The following is a 22,349-nucleotide window of genomic DNA, read 5'->3' as shown; positions in this document are numbered from 1 at the left end:
CGAATGAGAGGTCGGGGTGGGGGAGTGAAGAGGGAGAAGGTGAGAAAGAGTAATACTCACCAAAGAGACAGGAGGAGGTGCCGGGAGGAAGAGCTTTCCTCACCAGCATATTTTGTTTCAGAAAAGCAGCAAACTGTGCTGTAATGAATCAGCTGGAATGAATCAGAAAGAATTATAGAATCACAGCTAGCCAGAGAAAGGAGAGAAAGAGAAGGAGTAAGAAAAAGACATGAGATGTTCTAGAAAACAGTCAACAGGGGCTTTCTCTGGAATAACTGCTTATAGCAGCTCCATAAAATCATCTATAAACTGAAAATACAAATGCACCTGCCCCATGGGGCCAAGATTCACTGAGCCACAGTAAGTCAAGCACCAGGAAGAGGCCCGAGCACGTAGTGAGGCTCCATAACATTAGCTATTATCCTCCCCTTTGCCTATGAGCTCAGTCAAGCAGCTACAGCTGCTGCGGCCCCATGAAACTCTGGGTTCCATTTCGAACCCAGCTCAACAATCAGCCTTCCAAAACTCCTTGGATTCTCAAGCAATTATCCCCTCCAGAGGCACTGCAGACCACTGGCTCTCTTTATCAAAAGCCTGAGTGGATACCGCCCATCTAGAACTTGGCTCTGGCCACCACTTAAGCAAGCCCAGGTCACAGAGCATCCACATGGACCGAGCATCTGGCCTCTTTTTTGCCTTCATCTATCCACTCTCACTTCTGCTCCTTGTCAGCACCACTCTCAAGGGCAACTTCCTAAGAGGCCTGGGTTTTAAGTCCTTACCCTTGGCTTCACTGAAGGAAACACGGGGGAAGTGGGGAGGCCAGCCGGTCACCTCCACCTCTCTCTACCTGACAACCAGCTCTGGCTACTGCCTCTTCCCTGAACCTCAGTTGATACGTGCTCCTGGATACATCATCAAACACCAATGCCTAAGAGACCTCATGTCAGAGCCACCCAACTGGATCAAAGTGGGAGAGGGATAGAGCCACTGCATCTCCTTCTCTCCCTACCCACTGAACTCTCCCTTGCCTAGAGCTTGTTACACAGCACTCACTGATCTCCAAACTCTAATTTCAATCATACCAATATTTCCCAGCCTAACCTAAAACCTATCTGATAAACCAAACCTCATGAAAGTCCCAGTGTGGAAATCTTAACTCTTCAAGAGCAACACAAAGAAAGGGCATGACCCAGTGAAGCTGCCCTGGAGTCTGATGAACAAGCCACGCACCTTGGAGAGCACTGTGCTGCAGGAGTGGCTGGGCAGGGCCTGAGCAGCTGCAGCTCCCCCAACTGGGCGTTAGAAAAGCATCTGAGGTCAGTACACATGTAGTCAGCCCACACAGCCTAACTGCCCCGAACACCAAGACAAAGCTGGAGCCAGTGGATTGATGCAGCCCCTACACACAGACCTCAAGTGATGTTTCACCCTGAAAACAGCCCTTGGTATTCATTTTGCCTGGACAGGAATGTGGGAAAGGTGCTTCTCACATGCCCCTGGGAAAAGCTGCAGGTGCCAATACATTCCAACTGCCACATGGTGTTACTGCAGACACAGAGAGGGGCCACTGGGCCAGGCACCCATACCTTGGGCTTGTTTGTGGGTCAGTACAGCTTCTGTCCGCTGCACATGTCTCTTCAGCAGCTGAGAGCTCCCAATCTGATTGGACTTCTGGGCAGAGGCCACTGTGGTCACTTTGGTCTTAGGACTGGAGGTGGGGCTGCTGGACACACTGGAGAGATCCTGAGCAGGGCGAGAAGGGCAGGAGCCGAGCCAACATTGTCTGGGTGTCACCACCTATCGGCATGTCCCCTAGGATTCCCTGGTCAGGAATCCATCTTGTAGGAACTCACAGGCCTACAAGCACTGGCCCCAGCACATAGGCGACCCCAAGAAGCCAAAACACCAGCTCCGGGTCCTCATTCCCCTGCAGAAATGGCCCTTCCCTGCCACATTACCTCGGAGCCTGAAGGGGAGGCTGGAAGCCTGGCAGCTGGTGAGGCGGGTCGACTGCCCCTCTCGGGGACCTCAAAGGCCAGGTCTCTGCGGGCCACATCCCGGGGCTTCTTCTTCTTCTCAGCATCCTGGTCCCGAGGCTCGGCACCCACGTGCCCCTCAGTGCGAGTGAGCACGCCAGTCAGAAAGTCCACAATCTCATCCTGGTGTAAAGAGAGGCCAACATAGAGTCCTCGGCTGGAGAATGGGAACTGCCCGATAGTCCCAACTAAAACGGATTACCTTGGCTTGGGCATCTGGGGTGCCAGTCCTTCCCCATGTACACAAAACCTGGCACAAACCCCAGCCTCAGCCAGAGGCCAGAGGCACCTCTGTGAGGTAGTGCCCTGGGGTGATCATGCACTACCATCCCCCCTGTGAACCCATTCTTCCCTGATACTTTCCCCACATTTTAGCTCATGACTCTCTTTTCCCCTTCTTCTCCCTCTTTCTTTTCTCTTTCTCTTTGCTTGTGATTTAGGCCACCAGAGGCCCCAGGGGATATACTCCTTACTCTTCAGAGACAAAAAGGCTGTTACTGACAAGACTAAGCCCAAAAGGCTGCAGAAAGGAAGCCTAGCTGAAAAAACGCAAAAGCAACTGTGTACCTGGATACACCTGTCCACCATGCTCTGTGTCAACCCTTCTGATTTCTTCTTTGCTTTACTTATCCTAAGAGACAAAAAGGAGGAAATGTTCACTTTCTAAATATTCCATGGCATCAAGTGGAGATTATTTTCAAGGCCTGGGAAGAAAGACTATGTTAGTGCTTAGGCAGGTGTTGCAACCGGTCTGAACCTCAGTCTCCACATCTGCAAAATGGAGAACCATAATACCTCACTTATAAAGTTGGGGGATTGCACAAAAGAGCGTACGGAAAGTGCTGGAACTACACACTCCAGAAGTCCTTTACCTATGTCCTCATGAACCTTACAAGACCCCAACAAAGGCCCAAACCCCGAGAAGTTGTCAAATGACCAAGACCAAGAGGAATTCTCCCAATCATCTCTGGGTAAGAAACCGACAAGACAGGTAGGAGCAGGCACCCGCTTTAAGCTCTCTAGTTAAAGCACACAAATGACTGAATTTCTCAGAGTGAGCATACAGGAAACCGAGGCCCCATACATGACACATTCAGTATGTTTCATGGAAATGTAACTAAAGGCCCAAAAGGCAGCTGGCCTTGTAAGGGAGTAGACATCTCAAGAACTAAATGTACCTTCATAAAACTCTCTCAAACTTTGGCTGTTTATCCTCCAAAATATGTAAAAGGCACTTAATACAAATAAAATGTGTTCATAGTCATCCTGAGGAAGGAACAAAATGTAAAGAAATGCCTATCCCACACAGACAATAGGGTGGTGAAGGCCTGAGGCAGGCTGGAGGGGGTCAATGAGGGAAGAAAGGGGACATATGTAATATTCAACAATAAAGAATTATTAAAAAAAGAAGAAATGCCTATCCCAGTAATCCCATGATGACAAAAACTATATTTACAGGGTCTCAAAGTATCTTCTCCCCACAAGGTAACTACTAATTACAAAGGGAAAAAGTAACTTTACTGTAGAGAAACCTGGCAGAGGCCCCCGTAACCCGTGATCAAGGATAACATCACTGGTGATAAGACATGTCAACATCATGTATCCTTGGAGGAGGTGGTGACAGTACCTTGCCTTTGGGGCATTACTGCCAAAAATACGTATCTTCAACCTGATCATAAAAAAATGTCAAAAACCTACACTAGGGACAGTCTACAAAATAACTGGCCAAAAGTCTTCAGAAGTGTCAAGGTCATGAAAGCAAAGACGGACTGAGCAGTATCAAATGAATCAAATTAAAGGAGACGGGGAAGCCATGGCACCAACAGCAACATGTGATCCTGGACCCTGAACCAGAGACAAGTGATGCAATCTGAGTCTGTAGATTAGATCACAGTATCATATTGAAGTTAATTTCTTGACTTTGATAATCAAGAAATTGATTATGTAAGATGTTAATATTGGTTATGTAAGATGTTTATATTTGAGAAATCCAGGTGAGGGGTATAAAGGAATTTTTTGTACTATTTTTGCAACATTTTATAAATCTGAATTAGTTAAAAATGTAAGAAAAAAAAAAGGTTTTTAATGCCCCCTTTCAGATGTAGTCTGAAGGAGATTCGCCTGTGTAGCTACCTCACCACCTCACAGGCCTCTCTCCAACACCACAGCACGGGTCTCACGGCCCCGGGGGCCTACCCACCTGAGGTTATCGTCAGCTCCCCCAACCACCACCAAACTGTTCTCGGCCCGAATCTTCTCCCGGAAATCCTCCATGGCTTCAGGGTGACACTGCAGGGAATTCTGACCAATGACAAAGAGGACTGGAGTCTTCATATCCAAGAGGGGATCATCCACATCCTAAAACAAGTGCAGAGTTCACAATCAGCCAGTTCATAGTTACTGAGCACTGCCCTGGCCGGTCGGCTCAGGAAGCCAGCTGGGCCGCCGAAGTCACTGCGCACCAAATTGGGCGAGGCACGCACTCCCTACTCTCTCTCACCTGCCCAGCAATCAATGGTGCCCCATACTTACCCCTCTGGGGCCATCCACAGTAAGCAGAGGGAACCCAAGGCAGACAACAGCAGTGACGTACTCCATCACCGACACCTAGAAATAATGGAACAATTTGTCTCAAGGTCAACTGCTTTCCTACCCAGAACTTAGAACTGGTCCAGAGCTACCAGCTAGTCCCGTCTACTCCTCCTCATCCCAACCCCCCAGGAGTACCAGCCATGGTGGCAGCAGTAACACAGAACACAGATGTGCCATTCCACAAGCAGCCACCACCTGAAACACTGGGCCCTGGGAGGACACCAGCAGAGGCTGAACCACAGGATGGGAGGTTTAATATTTCCACCCTGTCAATTCCCTAGGCTACAGGCCTCCTGCTCACTCCCCACACGTCCATACTTACACCAAATACAATCAGGAGAATAAAATGCTGCTCTTCTCCCTTAAGGGAAGAAAATCTCCCCCTTTTGAACTTAATGGGTAGCTTCCAGGCACTCCACTTTCTTAGAGAATTTGCTGTCCTGGGACCAGGGTTATGAGGAGACAGCCTTCCCCTCTCATGGCCCAAGATGTCATATTTGACTAGACCAGTGGTCAGCAAACTGTGGCTCGCGAGCTACACGTGGCTCTTTGGCCCCTTGAGTGTAGCTCTTCCACAAAATACCAACTTCTGAGCATGGGCCACGAAGTTTCAATCGCACTGTACATGTGCACCTGCACGTGGTATTTTGTGGAAGAGCCACACTCAAGGGGCCAAAGAGCCGCATGTGGCTTGCGAGCCGCAGTTTGCCGACCACTGGACTAGACCATAGCATGCAGCACAGACTTCACTCAGTTTATCCACTTGAGAACTGGGGCTCTGGACAGGTCAGGGACACTTATGCAAACTAATATGCACGCAAATGGTATGTCAAATAACAAAGAAAAGGTTTCTTGATGTCTTGGAAAGGGGCAGAACACGAACACAACAGCAAATTACAGAGCTATTAAAAATTTTGCCTGCTAGCATTGTTTTGTTTTGTTTTAGGTGGAAGAATAGTGCTTGTGTTTTTTAGGGGGGGAGAAGGGGGAGGAATTTGTTTCACAGAAACATGCTGAAATACATATGAATGAAATATTTGGGATTTTCTTCAAAATATTGACAAAGAAAACAGATGGTGCAAAAGCCTTGTTGTGAGTTGATTACCGGTAAAGCTGGGTGAGGGCCCAAGGGGTTTACTTTTATGCTTAAAATGTAATTATGTAGGTCCAGCATCCAGCATTGTGCCTGGAACATAAAAGAGGACTCGGCGGTGGCTGAGCAGCAGCAGCAGCAGCAGCAGCAGTATTCTACCCCAGGACAACCTCCAAGTAAGGGGGGAATTACTTACATGACAGGCCACCAGAGCTCCTGTATTCCAGCCAATCAAGATGATGGGTTTGTGGGGAAAATGGCTGTGAATCTTTGTGGAAAGAGAAAGAAGACAAGACAGTTACACAGGAGCTACCGATGGGAGCAGAAGCCCGGAAGACTGGGTGTGCCTTGGTGAAGTCAAGCAGGGGCAGTCTCACCTCCAGCACTTTGCTTCTCACTGCCCCAATCATATGCTCAAGACACTGCAGAACTCCTACCCCACTTCCATTGTTCAGCAGATGGGTGGCTACAGGGATGACCTAATGGAAGGAAGTGGCAGCCATGCCAGCAAAGGTTAAGTTTCAAGTCTTTGCTCAAATCTGCTTAACCTACCCTAGAATCCATCAACCCTGGATAAGCACCATTCGAATTCCAAATGAAAAGAGAGCTGGGGAAGCTCCATATTTAAGTTCATTCATTTTGGCCCCCTGCTGCATTTTGTCTGCTCAATCCTCCAAGACTATATTCCCACCCAGGACAGAGTCCCTCTTGTCCCCACACATACCTTGCCTAAGCAGGAGAGCTGAGACTGCCAGAAGCGGTGGCGGCGTGAGGTGGGAAACGCAGAACTGGAAGGCCCGGAGGAGGCAATGAGAATGAGTGGAGAGCCAGGGAGCTTGCTCTATGGAAAAAATGTCACCAGAGAACCAGGGCATGAGAGGGTTCCTTCATGAAATCCCAGGTGTCCCTACACCTTCTTATCCCAACCAATGCCGATCTGCCTTTGAAACTGTTAAGCATTACAGTGGGGCCTTGACTTACGAGTGTCCCTACTAATGAGTTTTTCGAGATACGAGCCGTCTCTAGGCCGATTTTTTGCTTTGAATTGTGAGCTAAAATTCGGGTTACGAGCCAGCTTCAGATACCCCACCGCTAGTTGGCACAGCAAACATCACAGTGAACGCCACATCAGCCCAGCATCACGTGTCTCACTCGTTCACTTTTTGATTTGACATACGAGTAATTTGAGTTACGAGCTCCGTCACGGAACGAATTAAACTCGTAAGGCCCCACTGTATACACAACTAGTTATCAATGAAAAAAGTTAAACAACCCACTTACTATCCTCTTGTCAAAGTTCTGAGACCAGATTCTAAAAATTCCATGATAAGTCCTGAGCTGCCCAACTTACTGGTTTGTTATGAGAAAGTACCCCCACAGCAGGGTCCCAGGGCCTCTTCAGTAGGAGGGACAAGGCCTCAGCTCCTGCAGCCCCAGTCTTCGTGTTGGATGATACAAGCATCCGGTCAATCAAGGTAGGGATCTAGAAGCAAGGAAGAACCAAGGTGCTTCCACTGGGAAGCAGACCTGCCCACCAGCAGCAATCAGGTAGAGCACAGAGCCCCGCTATGAGCCAGATAGACCTCAACTATGCCCCTTGAACTTACCTCAGGAGCAAAGATACAATTACATGGATGGCTTCCCATCCATGTAAATGGGTACAATCCTTTGGAAAGACACCTGGTGATATGCATCAGGAAACTTAAATTTATTCCTACCCCTTCCCCAAAGGAGTCTGCTTCCAAGAACCTTTCCTAACAAAATATATGAGATACACATGTGTGCGTACTCCCACGAGATTACACAAAAGACAAATTCACTCTCAATAATATCCAAAAAAGCAGAAACAATCTAAATGGATACATAAGAGGGGTTAAGCAAATTATCTACATAATTCGATATCATGAGTTAATATTAAATGTTTTTAAAAATTTGTAGTAACATAAGGAAATCATTTTGCTAAAATGTTAAAGATAAAACAGAAAATGTAAAAACTATCTCTATTCAGAAAAAGACGTTAATATATCAAAATGTTAATAGTGATCTTTATGGAGTTATGGCCAAGAGACACATGAAAAATACTCAATATCTCTTATCATCAGGGAAATGCAAATCAAAACTACAATGAGATATCACCTCACACCTGTCAGAATGGCTATCATCAATAAATCAACATACAAGTGTTGGCAAGGATGTGGAGAAAGGGGAACCCTTGTACATTGTTGGTGAATTGTATATTGGTGTATGGAAAACAGTACAGAACTATCATATGATCCAGAAATTCCACTTCTGGGTATTTATTCAAAGAAATCCAAAACACTCATTCAAAAAGATATACACACCCCTGTGTTCATTGCAGAATTATTTACAATAACCAAGATATGGAAGCAACCTGAGTGTCCATCAATAAACAAATGGATAGCCCTATCCAGTTTGGCTCAGTGGATAGAGCATTGGCCTGCGGACTGAAGGGTCCCGGGTTTGATTCCGATCAAGGGCATGTGCCTCGGTTGCAGGCTCCTCCCTGGCCTGGGCCCTGGTCGGGGCTCGAGCAGGAGGCAACCAATCGATGTGTTTCTCTCACATCACTATTTCTCTCTGTCTTTCCCTCTCTCTGCCACTCTCTCTAAAATCAATGGAAATATCCCGTGGGTGAGGGATAAAAAAATAGACAAATGGATAAAGATGTGGTATGTATATACAATATAATATTACTAAACCACAAAAAGAATGAAATCTTGCCATTTATAAAACATGGATGGGCCTGAGTAAAATAAGTTAGTCAGAGAAAGACAAATAACATGATTTCGCTTATATGTGGAATTTAAAAAACAGAATGAACAAATAAAATTGAAACAAACTCATAGACACAGAGATAAATTTATGATCCCAGAAAGGTGGAGGACTGGGGGATGGGTGAAAAAAAGGAGAGATTAATAAGTACAAATTGCCAGTCATAAAAACAGTAACAGGGATGTAAAGTACAGCATAGGGAGCAGAGTCAAAAATATCGTAATGACTATGTACGGTGTCAGATGTGTAGTGCTAGACTTTTCCGGGTGATCCTTTGAAAGATATATAAATGTCTAATCTTTATGTTGTACACATGAAACAACCATAATTTAAAAAAAATAAAAAAAGAATGTGACGAGCTTATTTTAGGCACAGATGGCCAAGATTCAAGTACAGAATAAGGACACAAGGCTAGTAACAAAGGCTAGGACCAAACTGAAAAAAATCTTCACCCCTAAAATGGCCCCTTCCTTCCTTCCTTCCATCCTTCCTTCCTTTCCTCCTTCCTTCCTTTTCTTTAAATCCTCACTTGAGGATATGCTTTTATTGATTTTAAAGAGAGGGGAAGGAAGAGAGAGAAACAAGGATGGAAGAAGAAATATTCATCAGTTGCTTCCTGTACATGCCCCTGACTGGGGATTGAACCCAAAACCTAGGTATGTGCCCTGACCAGGAATTGAACCTGCAACCTTTTTGGTGTATGGGGTGATGCTCCAATCAATTGAGTCACCTGGTCTGGGCCATGTCTTTGTAAGTTACTCTATAACTCTAAGCCACTCAACACCTTGAGGCAGAGGATCTGATCTGGTTAGACTTTAAAGCTTTCATCTGGCAGTGGAGCACAGCTTTGAAACTCACCTCTGTCAAGACAGAATGTTTAGAAACCATAACCAACAATCGCCTTCTCTGCTGGAGCTGGGCTGACCAAGCTCCCCCAGTCTTTCCAGCACTGCAGCTCTTTCAACAGGCAATTAACGGGCTGGGTCTATATCCTCTCTGCTCCCTTCACAAGGGATCTAATGGTGGAATAGCTGGGCCAAGAGCAAGATAACATTCACTTACATTTTCATCCAGCAGGCAACATTAAGAGTTTTGGGGGAGAAACCAAGATGGTGGCATAGGTAAACACCGGAAATTGCTGCCTCCCACGACAACTTCAAAAATACAACTAAAAGACAAAATGGACATCATCCAGAACCACAGGAAGGCTGGCTGAGTGGAAATTCTACAACTAGAAGGAAAGAGAAAAGCATACCGAGACTCAGAGGAGGTGTAGAAGTAAAGTGCAGAGGTACGGAGGATCACGCTCGGAAAGGGGCTGGCACCTGAGGACGCAGCTGTCTTTTTGAATCGGGAGGGAGTCTCAAGCTCCCGACTGCTCTGAACTCCAGTTCCGGGTGAGTCTCTGGGGACCCAGGACTCATACGGGGAGAAACTGGACTGTCTGCCAGCGGGCAGAACTCGGAACTTGAGGGCGGCTTTCCCTCAGAGGTGCTTGCAGCGATTACTGGGACACTGAGACTCGGGGCCTCTTAGGGCAGGGCTGAGGATCAGCCACAGCTGCTTGCTCCACCCTGTTGATTCCTTGAGACCCCGCCCCACACAGGCTGCAGCAGAGGCTTTTGCATATGAATGCCCTGGCCCTTTGCAATCTGAAAATTACCTAACAAACTGCAGCTGGGCCAGACAGACCCAGAACTTCCAAGAGAAGGCCCAAGGCCCCACAGCAGCTTGCATTGCTTCACAGCTGGGCCTCATCTGGGCACCTCCAAACCCCAAAAAAGGAAGGGGAATCTGCAGATCTCTTCTTAGCTCCTGCTGGGTAGCCTCAGGCAGGGGCTAAATTAGCACCTCCTTAGATCCAAGAGCCAGTGTACCCAGTGGTCAGAGTGGGATCATACAGATTATAACTCCTCAGATCCATAAGGGACACACTCAGGGGGCAGACTCAGTGAGCACCAAAACCCCATTGAAGCAAGTCTTGCCCCAGAAGGGTGTCTTCAGCACAGAAGTTCTCCCACTGCAGACACAGCTGATTCTCACAGCCAATTAGCCTGGAGGTCAATTCCTCCCAGTGATACCTACAACAATCAAGGCTTAACTACAACAAGACTACAACAAGACTGTGCACAAAGCCCACAAAGGGGTGCACAAAGAGTGTTCACCTCAGGTAATTGGGGAGGCTGAGCCACTGGGCCCTATAGGACACCTAGCACACAAAGCCATTCTACCAACACAGGGAAGCATAAAAAATGCGGAGACAAAGAAACAGGTCACAAATGACAGAAATGGAGGAAAGCAAACTACTGGATATAGAGTTCAAAACCACGGTTATAAGGTTTTTCAAGAATTTTCTGGAAACTGCCGATAAATTTAGTGAGACCCTGGAGGATATGAAAAAAGGCCAACTAGAAATTAAGCATACAATGACTGAAATAAAGATTAATATACAGAGATCCAACAGCAGACAAGAGGATCCCAAGAATCAAGTCAAAGATTTGAAATACGAAGAAACAAAAAATACCCAACCAGAAAAGCAAAAAGAAAAAAGAATCCAAAAATATCAAGATAGTGTAAGGAGCCTCTGGGACAACTTCAAGCGTACCAACATCCGAATTATAGGGGTGCCAGAAGAAGAGAGAGAGCAAGATATTGAAAACCTATTTGAAGAAATAATGACAGAAAACTTCCCCTATCTGGTGAAAGAAACAGACTTACAAGTCCAGGAAGCGCAGAGAACCCCAAACAAAAGGAATCCAAAGAGGACCACACCAAGACACATCATAATTAAAATGCCAAGAGCAAAAGACAAAGAGAGAATCCTAAAAGCAGCAAGAGAAAGACAGTCAGTTACCTACAAGGGAGTACCCATACGATTGTCAGCTGATTTCTCAACAGAAACTATGCAGGCCAGAAGAGAGTGGCAAGAAATATTCAAAATGATGAACAGCAAGAACCTACAACCAAGATTACTTTATCCAGCAAAGCTATCATTCAGAATTGAAGGTCAGATAAAGAGCTTCACAGATAAGAAAAAGCTAAAGGAGTTCATCACCACAAAACCAGCATTATATGAAATGCTGAAAGGTATTCTTTAAGAAGAGGAAGAAGAAAAAGGTAAAGATAAAAATTATGAACAACAAATACATATCTATCAACAAGTGAATCTAAAAATCAAGTGAATAAAAAATCTGATGAACAGAATGAACTGGTGAATATAATAGAACCAGGGGCATGGAAAGGGAGTGGACTGACAATTCTTGGGGGGAAAGGGGTGTGGGGGTGCAGGAAGAGACTGGACAAAAATCGTGCACCTATGGATGAGGACAGTGGGAGGGGTAAGGGCAGAGGGTGGGGTGGGAATTGGGTGGAGGAGAGCTATGGGGGGAAAAAAAGAGGAACAACTGTAATAATCTGAATAAAGATTTAATTTAAAAAAATAAAGAAATTTTTTTAAAAAAGAGTTTTGGGAACCAGGCAAAATATTTCTTTAACTCTGACAGTCATGGGAAAGCAAGAGTCTGATGGAACCACTGCTGAGAGCACAGCCTGGAGAGGACAGCACCTCAAACCGGGGCCCTTGCTGACCGGTACTAGCGTGTCCTCTGCCACTCCTGCTAACCTGCACTGTGACCTGGCTGCAGCAACTGTGCACACCTGTGGAGTCCCCCCAGAAGTCTGACGCTCATAAAATCTGAACACCACCCCGTTCACTTGGGACTGTTCAGATAGTAACTAAATAAGGAAGCGATGCAACCTTCCTTACAAGGGGAATTACACTGCAGTCATACTGGCCACACAGAGGACGGCAGTCACTGGAAAATGGGACTTGGCACCAGCAGCACTCATCTCAAGAGCACAGGGACCAGTGCTGTACTCTTACATGGGTAGAGTCTGTGGGGAACATTGAAAATGCTTGAAACATTCTCAGGCTGCCATTCTCTGCCGGGTCTTATCATGGCCCCACCCCCACCCCCACTCCTCTGGGCCCAGGATTCCACTGTGGAGCAGCAGCAAGGGGACGCCTGGGGCTACCTTCTCATCTGTCTCTTTCTCCACTAGAAAGCAGGTTCTATCGGAGTAGGGGCATTTCTGTTTGCCCACCCCAATGCCTGACACATTATAGGCACAAAATAAATTATTTGTTGAATAAATAAACTAATATCAAATTTCCTACCATGAATATCATTATTGTATCTAGTTCTGAATTTTATTTCTGCACTAAATCAGTCTACTTTTGTTTTCAAACAAACTCAGCATCCTTCTACTGAAAAACAGGTGGGAAACAATGAGTCTGAAAATTTGGGGGTAGGGCTGGGGAAGCTGTTGGCCAGGCAAATTATACCAACAAAATGGGCCAGCTTCCCACAAAGGAGAAGAAAGAAAAACTTAAGGCAAAAAAAAGTCAAGAACTGAATTAATCCAAGTTGTCTGGGGCCATTTTGTATCAGAGCAAAATGCTCTAAAAATTTCAAGAACCTATAAACTTATACAACCATTAACAGTCGCTGTGGGCTTACTTGGCCAAATTTTGTGCCAAGCATTCTATCTGGATCAACTAATTTAATTTTCACAAAAAACCTAGATACGTATTATTATTAGCCATGTACTAGAGATGAGGAAACGGAGACACATCCGAGATTACACAGCTCGCTAGTGATTGAGATGAGATGAGCCAGGCTATCTGCCCCCAAAACCCATAATCTACCACAATGAACTGGCAGTAACTGAAATCACAACAAACTGGAATCAGGAAAACAAACCAATTTAAGTTTGTGCAATACTGTCTCAGTGAGAATGCAGAAAAATATAGATGTTTTATAGAGAATTATTAAAATCAAAGTGTTGCTACTGAAGGCTCACCCCACGATGAGGAGAGACTGAGGCATGAATCTCCCTCCCTGCTCTGGACACCTCCCTCTCCCCATCCCTGCACTCTTAAGTTCACAGGTCTGCTTCTGGCCCCTTCTCAATACCCCTGCCTGGTAAACCCTTCATCTTCTGCATGATAATTGAATTCTCCTCTCACCTGACCTCAGAGGTGACTCAAACCACAAGCTGCAAGGCTGGAGAGGCTACAAGTGTATTCTGGTTTTCAAGTCCACACCTCATCCTGGAGCCAGCAGGGCTGAAGACGTTTACACCAGACAAAAATGTGAAGTGATACCATGTCTCCTATTTTAATAGCAGACCTGCCATTCAGTCATGCTCTCCTGGCTGACCAAGCAATGACCTTGCTAAGCCCCACTTCCTGAGCCCACAGCAGAGGCTGGCTGCCCCAGCACAAGACAGATACCAATCATAGCCTTACCTTCCCTTTTAGCGTCTGCAAGGCATCCAGGTAGGCCGCCAGCATGGGCAGACTCAAAGTCTCCACCAGGGTGGTATGCAGCCACTGGATCAGCTTGGTGTCCCAGCTTACACTTGCCAGAGCCTGCCGCACTCTCCTTGCACACTTGTCCACCGCCACTCGACGTAGCACTGGCTCATTGCAAGCCTGAAAGATGGACATGGAGCAATAAAACATGAGGTCCACCTTGTCAGCAATGGGGTGGGGGGCACACACTGTGGGCAGCTTTCTGGAGTCTCACCCCTTCGTTGGCCAAGCGGGCAAGCCGGTCAGACTGCAGCGCTTTGAGGATCTTGTTGAATAGCTTGTTCTGGGCCATTGTCCAGCCCGTTCTGTAGGGAAAACTCCAAGGAATTAAAGTCAAACCCTGGGAGCACTCCTCATGCATGTACACTGCGCAAGGATATGCCATGTCTTTTGTTCCCACTGTGGAACAGCATACCTTGAAGTAGCTTAGTCTAAGACCGTGGAGCTAAAGCACAAGACTGAGATTCTGGTCCCAGTCCTGTCAACAAGCCACCTCAGCATACACTTGTATTGATATATACACTACAAGTCAAAATCAGTCACAATGAAGTGTTTCTACTGCTAGCCAAGCTAACTATTTACCTAGTGGCTAAAATAATCTATGAGTAAATAAAAGCATGGCTCCATTGCACAAACATATTTGAATTTCACAACGTTAATATTTCACACAAAGAGGCAGACAAGATGAGCAAGCGATAACAGCCTATTTAAATCAGCTTCAGGAGCAGAAACATAACAAGCGAAGTGGCTATTTTCCCACCTCTCCCTTTTCACCATGAATTTTTTAATTTCTGTATATCACTCAGTTAACAAATTTACTTCTGAATGCCTGTTCCATGTGAGTTAACACTGCGTCATCTTAGCACAGACACAGGCACACTTCTACCCTGCTGGGGATGGCGGGATGTGCCCTCCTCCAACTCAGCTGGCACACTAAGAAACCCATCCCACTGCCCTGTCCCCACCTGTCATACCCTGCACAGTGAAACGGAGCTTACTAAAGTCCCCCTTCATCCCACTCATGTCAATCGTTATTACTATGAGACCCCCAACTCTGGGCAGTAATCTTCCTAAAGACATTGAGAGAAAGGTAATAGAAGATACCCAATATTTGTTTACCAAATCTCCCAGCCATAAATCAAACTGGTGGTAAGATTACCTTAAAAAAACATTTTAAAGTAGGTGCCAGATTCAAGAGAACCTGGAATGAAACCAAGGTAGCAATTCAAACCAGTGGGGATAAAGGAAGTAGGGACGAGACGAGCAGCAAGCAACTGGAAAAGAAATGCTGCCCGGTTGCTGTGGTTCATAGCTGAGTGTCCACCTGCGAACCAGGAGGTCAGGGTTCGATTCCAGTCAGGGCACATGCCGGGTTGTGGGCTTGATCCCCAGTAAGGGGCGTGCAGGAGGCAGCTGATTGATTCTCTCTCATCACTGATGTTTCTATCTCTCTCTCCCTCTCCCTTCCTCTCTGAAATCAATAAAAATACATTTTTTAAAAAGTCATCCTGGACTCGTACAAAAATAAATTTCAAGTGGAATAAAAAGTTAAATATAAAAAAATAAAGTTACCAAAGTACTAGAAGAAATAGTGATATCTATCTATCTTAAAATACGTAAGGCCTTAATATGACCTAAAACCTAGAAGCTACAAAAGGGAGAAAGATAACTATAACTACTTAAGTATTTCAAACTTCTGTAAAGGAGAAAAATTATGTATCATAAACACAGTCAAAACACCTGCCACTTCATTAAAGTAGAAAAAGCCACTAGAAAATTAAGAAAAAGACAACATACTCAAAACAATGGATAAAGAACATGAAAAGGTAGTTCACAAAAAAGTATAGTCAATCCTGTTCAAAATCAAATATGCAAATTAAAATAATAAAATATTATTTTTGTTATCAAATGGGTAAAAATTAAGAAGTTTAATACTACTTTGTGTTGTGGAAGTGTAAGAAGATAGGTGTCTCCTTACTTTGCTGATGGAAATATAAATTAGTACAGCCTTTGGAAAGTCAATTTGGAATATTAATTTTGGAAAGAAATCAATCACAAAACCTAAGTCAGCCCTGACCGGTTTGCTCAGTGACGAGCGTTGGCCTGCGGACTGAAGGGTCCCAGGTTCAATTCCAGTCAAGGGCATGTACCTTGGTTGTGGGCACATCCCCAATAGGGGGTGTGCAGGAGGCAGCTGATCAATGTTTCTCTCTCATCGATGTTTCTAATTCTCTATCCCTCTCCCTTCCTCTAGGTAAAAAAAATCAATAAAACATATATTAAAAAAAAAACACAAACCTAAGTCAGATCATGTCACTCTGCTCAAAGCCCTTCAGTGGCCACATATCAACCTGTTAAAAGCCAAAGTCATTGCCATAGGCTGTCTGGATCCTACTCCCTGCCTCCCAAGTCCCAACTCTCTGAATATCAAACTACAACAAAACCCAACTGGATTTTGATGAAGTAGCAGGAATAAGCCACATCATCATCCACGACTGCCCCTGACTTCTGTGGCTTCACCACACTATCCCCCCCACCCCCGCCCAACCCAATTCTGCATGCTCCCACATCACGGCTGGGCCCCAGTTGTCCATTCCCTCCCTGGAACAATGGCTCCCTTTCTACCTCCTTCAGGTCATTGCTCAGATGTCAACCTCTACTGTGGCTTTCCTGACTAATCCCTATTTATAAAACCGCCAATACCACTTCCCTATCCCCCTTCCAGCCATATCATCATCTCACATTCTATCCGTTTTATTTCTTTCTTTAGTCCGTCTCCCTCTGCTGAACGTAGAGGCCAAGATGGCAGGGACTTTTGTTGATTTTGTTGAAGTGCTAGATCCCAGCACATAAAACAGTATCTGACCCATAGCAGGGACTTGACATCTGCTGAACACACGGACAAATTGTGTGTATAGGACATTCTAACCCTGTTAACAGCTGGGCACAAACCCAAACCCTTACACTCCTCACCACACTGAGCCCTTGGGGACTGAGCAGAAGACACTGAAACGTGAGTTAGGTGAAACTAACTCGAGCCTTCCACCATACCAGGGTGGTCAAACAATTCCAACACCTCTGACTTTACAGCAGACCAGCATCCTTCCATCCAAGCCACCATGAAGGTACCCTATTTTCTATAGCTCACTTCTCTAAGAATACCAATAACATGGCCCAGTCACCATGAAGGGGGAGGATAAATTATCCTTTGTAATTCACTTTGTACAACTGTCTCACTGTCCTTGGAAAGAGTAAATACCCTCTATAAAGGAGGAAAATATGGTTCAACTTCTTTTCCTTCTGCAAATAAAATCTCACCTATGTTTTACAACTGACCAGTTACACAGTGCAGGAGAACACTAACTCAGAGCCGCGACTCTAACCAGCTCTGCAGTGAAGAGCGAGATGTGCACCTCGGTCTCCTTGACTGTAAAATAAGCATGGATCTCTAAGGTTCCTCTAGCAATAAAAACTCAGATGAGCTATGATTACAGATGGAAGCAAAAGTTGAAGGAAAGCAGCTCAAGTCCATGATCACAGAATTCTTTAGGAGCTTTCCTTGCTCCAATAAATCCCTTCTCAACCTCCAAACCTCCCCACTTTGAAACACGCTTGTGGGGACCAGAAGCAGTCTTGGGTTCCTGAGAATTGTCCTTTTTCTTATTTTCCACTAGTTCTCTTGGCTTATTTCTGTGACTTCATCAGGATCCAGTCAGGTTTGGTTGTAGTTTTATATTCAGAGATTTTAGACTTGGGAGGCGGGGAGTAGAAGCTTCAATTTAAGTGTTGGGACTCCGCACACCCTGAATCCAGGAAGGCTATGGGAACAGCTGGTTCACATTCTTAGCAGCATTGCTCTCATGTATAGGGAGTCTCGAGTGGGCTCGGGGATCTGGTGGTGGGGGAGGAGACAGGATGCTCACAAGCAGTTTGAAAAACTCCCTGGAGATACATGGGTCTATTTCCACATTAACACACCTCTTTGTTTTTACTGGCTGGTTTTGCACTACTGGTGGGCATTTAGGTTGTGTCCCTTTAACTGCTCTTATGAACAGCTGCAGTGTCCACCCCTCCTTTCCCCCAATACACACATCTATCTCCAACTTTATATGGCTGTGTATCTCTGAAGGATAAATTTCTTGAGGTGGAAATGAAAGATCAAAGGCTATAAGCATTAAAATTTTCAAATTTCTAGTTCTGTGAAAATACGTGTAAAGAACCGGCGACATCATGGAAGCATTATTAAACTGCAACCTTATCCCCAGCAATACTGTTCATTTATAGGTTAGACAACAACACAATTTCTTCATGTTTAACAATCTCTTAAGCTTTCTCAAAGTCTACTGATCATGTTGCAAGGACAGTGAATGAGGCATAATCTATGAGGCACCAACAAGCATTTCCAAAATTATCCTGTTATTCTATAACAGGATGCTTTCTCTATTTGTTTTTTTCTTTACTCTATTTATTCTGAAACCCAAAATGATGACAGCAAGGAAAATGATGTGAACAAAATGGGAAGGGGGTTAGAAAGCTATTTAGAAGTTACTCCTACATTGAAGTTACATCAATGACAGCTACAATTAAGTTAAAAAACCACAATGTTGGGAGTCTAAATTCCCTGAAAAAGTTGTTAGGATTGTTGCTGGATATACAAAAAGTGACTCCAAGAATTGAGATACGTTCTCTATATTTTGTCAGCTTTGTGGAAGGCTGGAAATTTTAGTGGGCAGGAAAAAAAAGATCTAACCTAAGATTAAGATAAAGAGCATGCAAAAGATATAATTAAGGAAAAATTTAAAAACAGGAGACAGAATTTTAAATACAAGTCTAAACAGTCAAATAGCTGATGGGAACTACAGTGAGTCAACCAGTCCCTCCCCCTAAACCTATTCCATTTTCACAAGTGCAGAAACACCTATTCTCCATTTCTTAGATGAGATCAGATAATCTCATGGTCCCCATGCTCTGATCCTGAATGACGTGAGCTCTGGATCATCTTATCCAAAGCAGCCAAAAAGTCACATTGGTCCTAGACCAATTTTCAAAGGTAATTATTCTTTCTCTGATACCAGGAGAAAGGAAGGAAAGAATGAAGGGGAGGGAGAGACTGGGAGGGAGGAAGAGGTTAAGGGGGAGTGAGTAAAGGAGAGAGGGGAAATAATCAACACAAAGATCTTGGACTCAAAATTTCAAACATTGATTAGAGCAAATTTAGAAAAGGAGAATGGTTTTCTTTTGGCTGAATTCAGAGAAGTTTTGATTTCTAAGATAAGACAACCTGCTTTAGGACACTAGACTCTTTTACTGAAATATTGGAAATGTCCTAAAATCCATTTGAGCAATGCTGAGACATATCATGTATCGAGTATTTTATTGAATGTCTTTTAAAAGCTGTGCATCTAATTAAACTCGACATTTGAGAAACATTTTTTGGGGGGAAAAGCCGGTCCAACTTCTTCAGGACAACATTACTACCCCAACAAAATGTAAATCATTTTCAAAGTTCTTCAAGTCACACAACTTTGGCAGGCAGACACAGGAGGTCCGCAAACTTTTTCTATAATGGACTGGATAGTACATATTTGCTTCTGTGAGCCATATGGTCTGTCACAACTATTCAATTCTGCAGTCGTAATGCAAAAGCAGCCACAGACAATACCTAAAAGAGTGGGCATGACTGTGGTCCAATAAAACTGCTTATAGACACTGACATTTGAATTTCATGTGTCTTCTTTTTTAAAAAAAATATTTTTTTATTGATTTCAGAAAGGAAGGGAAAGGGAGAAAGAGACAGAAATATCAATAATGAGAGAGAATCATTGATCGGCTGCCTCCTGAACACCCCCTACTGGGATCAAGCCCGCAACCCAGGCATGTGCCCTTGACCGGAATCAAACCTGGGACTCTTCAGTCCGCAGGCTGGTGCTCTATCCAGAGGCAAACCAGCTTAGGCTCATGTGTCTTCTTTTGATTTTTTTAACCACTTAAAATGTGAAAACTATTCTTAGTTCAAGGGCTATGTAAAAACAATCACTGGGCTCCAGGTGGTGCCTGGGCACTGGCTTGCTCACTCTCATCTAGACAATTCAATCAGTCAGAGAAGATTTTTAAACTGTTTCACAAAATATCAGGCATTACTACAGAAAGTCAGAGTCAGTTGGGGAGCTTCATTTTCTATACACAGAAAGTTATCTAAACGCAGTTACTACTGAAATAATTCAAGAGGGGAACCCAGGGCACTAACAAAGAAAATTAAGTTTCTGACTCCATTGAAAGATCTCTGAGGAAAAACAAATTTCTGGTCCTATAGACCATGAGTTTTTGATATGGGAAACTGTAATTTTACATTATTTTATACAACAAGAAAAGAATCAGCAATTTAACAATCAAGTCAAGGGAAAGAGTGGCAACAAGTTTTATAATCAGAGTAGAGGGAACTAACTGCAAGCTCCAAACAGGTTATGGATCCAGAGTTTGGGGACAAGGTCAGAGTTCAGTGACCTCTGAAAGTGAAGCAAGTATCATCAAATAATAAAATTAGCTGTGTGCAAAAGTGACCTACCTGAGGAGATGGTTTGTAAGCCTGTTGCTAATGAGAAGGACGCCTCCAAAATTTCATCAGACACTAAAAAAACAAATAATCTGAGATAAACTGAGCGCTAATTAACCATATCAATCTATGGTAATGTCATAACAGAAGGATGGAGGTCCCCATGGAGAAAGACAAGCCAAAGATAAGAATCTGTCAGTGTTTTTCTGCAGGGCAGGTGAAGGTGTGCCCTGGCCTAATCAGGGAGCCCTTCTTGCTTTGAGGAAAGATGGGTGCATCCAGCTACCTTGTTGAAGGAGGAGTCCTCCAGGGCAGACTCTGTACTTGCCATCCACTCTGGAATAGAAGGGCTTCCCAGACTCTCCTGAGAATCGATGCTCTGGCCAGGCCACTCCAGTGTCTCATCTGCCTTACAGATATAGCTGTCCTTGTAAATTAAGAAACTGGTATTCATATGTATTACTAAGTGTCTGATGATTTTGGTAAGTATAAAAAGTCCCCCCAAATCTCTCGATCATGTCCTTGGTGAACTGATAAAAAACTTCACGCAGTTCTCCCATGCAGTTTCTGAAACTGCACACTGAGGCCACCACAAAGGGATACCTAACCATGAGGGGTCACCTTGATCAGCTACTGACTGCCCTTAAGAAGCGGGCAGAATAGTTGAGAACACTGGGCTCTGGAGGTGGACTGTCTACTATGAACAAATTCCTGCTCCGTCACTTCCTAAGATTTTTTAACCATCCTGAGCTCAGTTTCTCCATCCTGTAAAACAGAGACGAAGAGGGATATACCTTTAAGAGTTGCTGTGAGGAGTAAGAGATCATGGACATGAAGCGCTTGGCACAATGCCTGGCACCCAGAAAGTACTTGACAAACAACAGGTGTTTTTTGTTGTTGTTGTTACTACCACTATTTTTTATTATTAACTGTAACAACAATGATAACCATTTTGCTGAATTCATTGACTCTGGGAATATTCCAGCGGTTGACCTTCACTCACAGCAGAGTTTTCCTCTGTATCTGAAGCTTTGGAGAGCATTTTCCCCTTCTTAGGGCACAACGTTCATTCCAGTTCAAGATCCTAAACAACTTATTCACAAGCTCTTCAAAGTGCAGAGCTGCTCCTCCTTTAACAGCTCCCACCTTGATCACAGGGCACACCTGCTCAACCTCATTCCCGACTTCAGACCAGACTCATGACAATTGCCTCAAACTTCCTATCCTTTTTCCTACAGAGTGTCCTTTTTCTCTTTCATGATTATAAAATAAGATCTCTCCAACATTATGGCAAGTGTACCAGCTACCAACTCCTGTGTAAGGATTTTAATATTCCCTTACATATGGCAGATAGAGAGCCACCAGGGAAATGCAAATTAAAACCACAACTGGCTGTCACTTCACAACCTCTAGAATGGTCATAATAAAGAAAAAGACAGATAATAAAGGTTGGCAAAGATGTAGAGAAATTAGAACTCTCTTACACTGCTGGTGGGAACGTAAAATGCTGTAGTCCCTTTGAAAACCAGTTTAGAAAGCCCCCAAAACTTAAATATGAAGTAATCATATGACCCAGCCATTCCACTTCTAGGTAAATATGCAAGAGAACTGAAAACATAAGGCCACACAAAAACAAGTACATGAATATTCAAAGCAGCATATTCATAGCAGCCAGAAAGTGTTAGCAACCCAAATATTCACTAACAGATGAATGGATAAACAAAATGTGGTACAACCATACAATGAAATATCATTTGGCAATAAAAAGGAATGAAGTACTGATTCATGCTACAATACGCATGAACCTCAAAAATATTCTGAGAGAACCCAGACACAAAAGCCACATATTGGATGATTCCATTTATATAAAATGTTCAGAACTGGCAAACTTAGAGAGACAGA

General features: G+C 44.3%; 1 protein-coding gene and 1 long non-coding RNA gene across 11 annotated transcripts in view; both read right to left on the bottom strand.

The window, feature by feature from the left end:
* The window catches only part of KANSL3 (KAT8 regulatory NSL complex subunit 3), a 40,574-nt gene that overhangs the window by 12,743 nt on the left and 5,482 nt on the right, over positions 1 to 22,349 (bottom strand). For 6 of the 10 annotated variants that reach the window (XM_006102804.3, XM_023744123.1, XM_023744124.1 and 3 more), the window contains 12 exons: positions 14,109 to 14,199; positions 13,829 to 14,014; positions 7,076 to 7,207; positions 6,449 to 6,565; positions 6,102 to 6,203; positions 5,921 to 5,992; positions 4,572 to 4,646; positions 4,240 to 4,397; positions 2,607 to 2,670; positions 1,962 to 2,162; positions 1,590 to 1,746; positions 61 to 138 (listed from right to left, as the gene is read on the bottom strand). In XM_006102804.3, coding sequence (XP_006102866.1) covers positions 61 to 138; positions 1,590 to 1,746; positions 1,962 to 2,162; positions 2,607 to 2,670; positions 4,240 to 4,397; positions 4,572 to 4,646; positions 5,921 to 5,992; positions 6,102 to 6,203; positions 6,449 to 6,565; positions 7,076 to 7,207; positions 13,829 to 14,014; positions 14,109 to 14,199 — 1,433 coding nt within the window. Of the gene's footprint in view, positions 1 to 60; positions 139 to 1,589; positions 1,747 to 1,961; positions 2,163 to 2,606; positions 2,671 to 4,239; positions 4,398 to 4,571; positions 4,647 to 5,920; positions 5,993 to 6,101; positions 6,204 to 6,448; positions 6,566 to 7,075; positions 7,208 to 13,828; positions 14,015 to 14,108; positions 14,200 to 20,459; positions 20,523 to 22,349 lie in introns of all 10 variants that reach the window. The other 4 variants (XM_023744125.1, XM_006102806.3, XM_023744128.1 and 1 more) reach the window with 2 other exon arrangements.
* On the bottom strand, positions 15,352 to 16,718 carry LOC111823245. The gene is made up of 3 exons (XR_002826254.1): positions 16,637 to 16,718; positions 16,193 to 16,245; positions 15,352 to 15,365 (listed from the first exon to the last, which is right to left on the bottom strand). It is a non-coding gene; the product is annotated as an uncharacterized LOC111823245 (long non-coding RNA).

This window comes from Myotis lucifugus, unplaced genomic scaffold, assembly GCF_000147115.1.
Source record: "Myotis lucifugus unplaced genomic scaffold, Myoluc2.0 scaffold_430, whole genome shotgun sequence".
NCBI classification, from domain to species: Eukaryota; Metazoa; Chordata; class Mammalia; order Chiroptera; family Vespertilionidae; genus Myotis; species Myotis lucifugus.
This window is presented reverse-complemented; position numbering and strand designations above follow the sequence as displayed.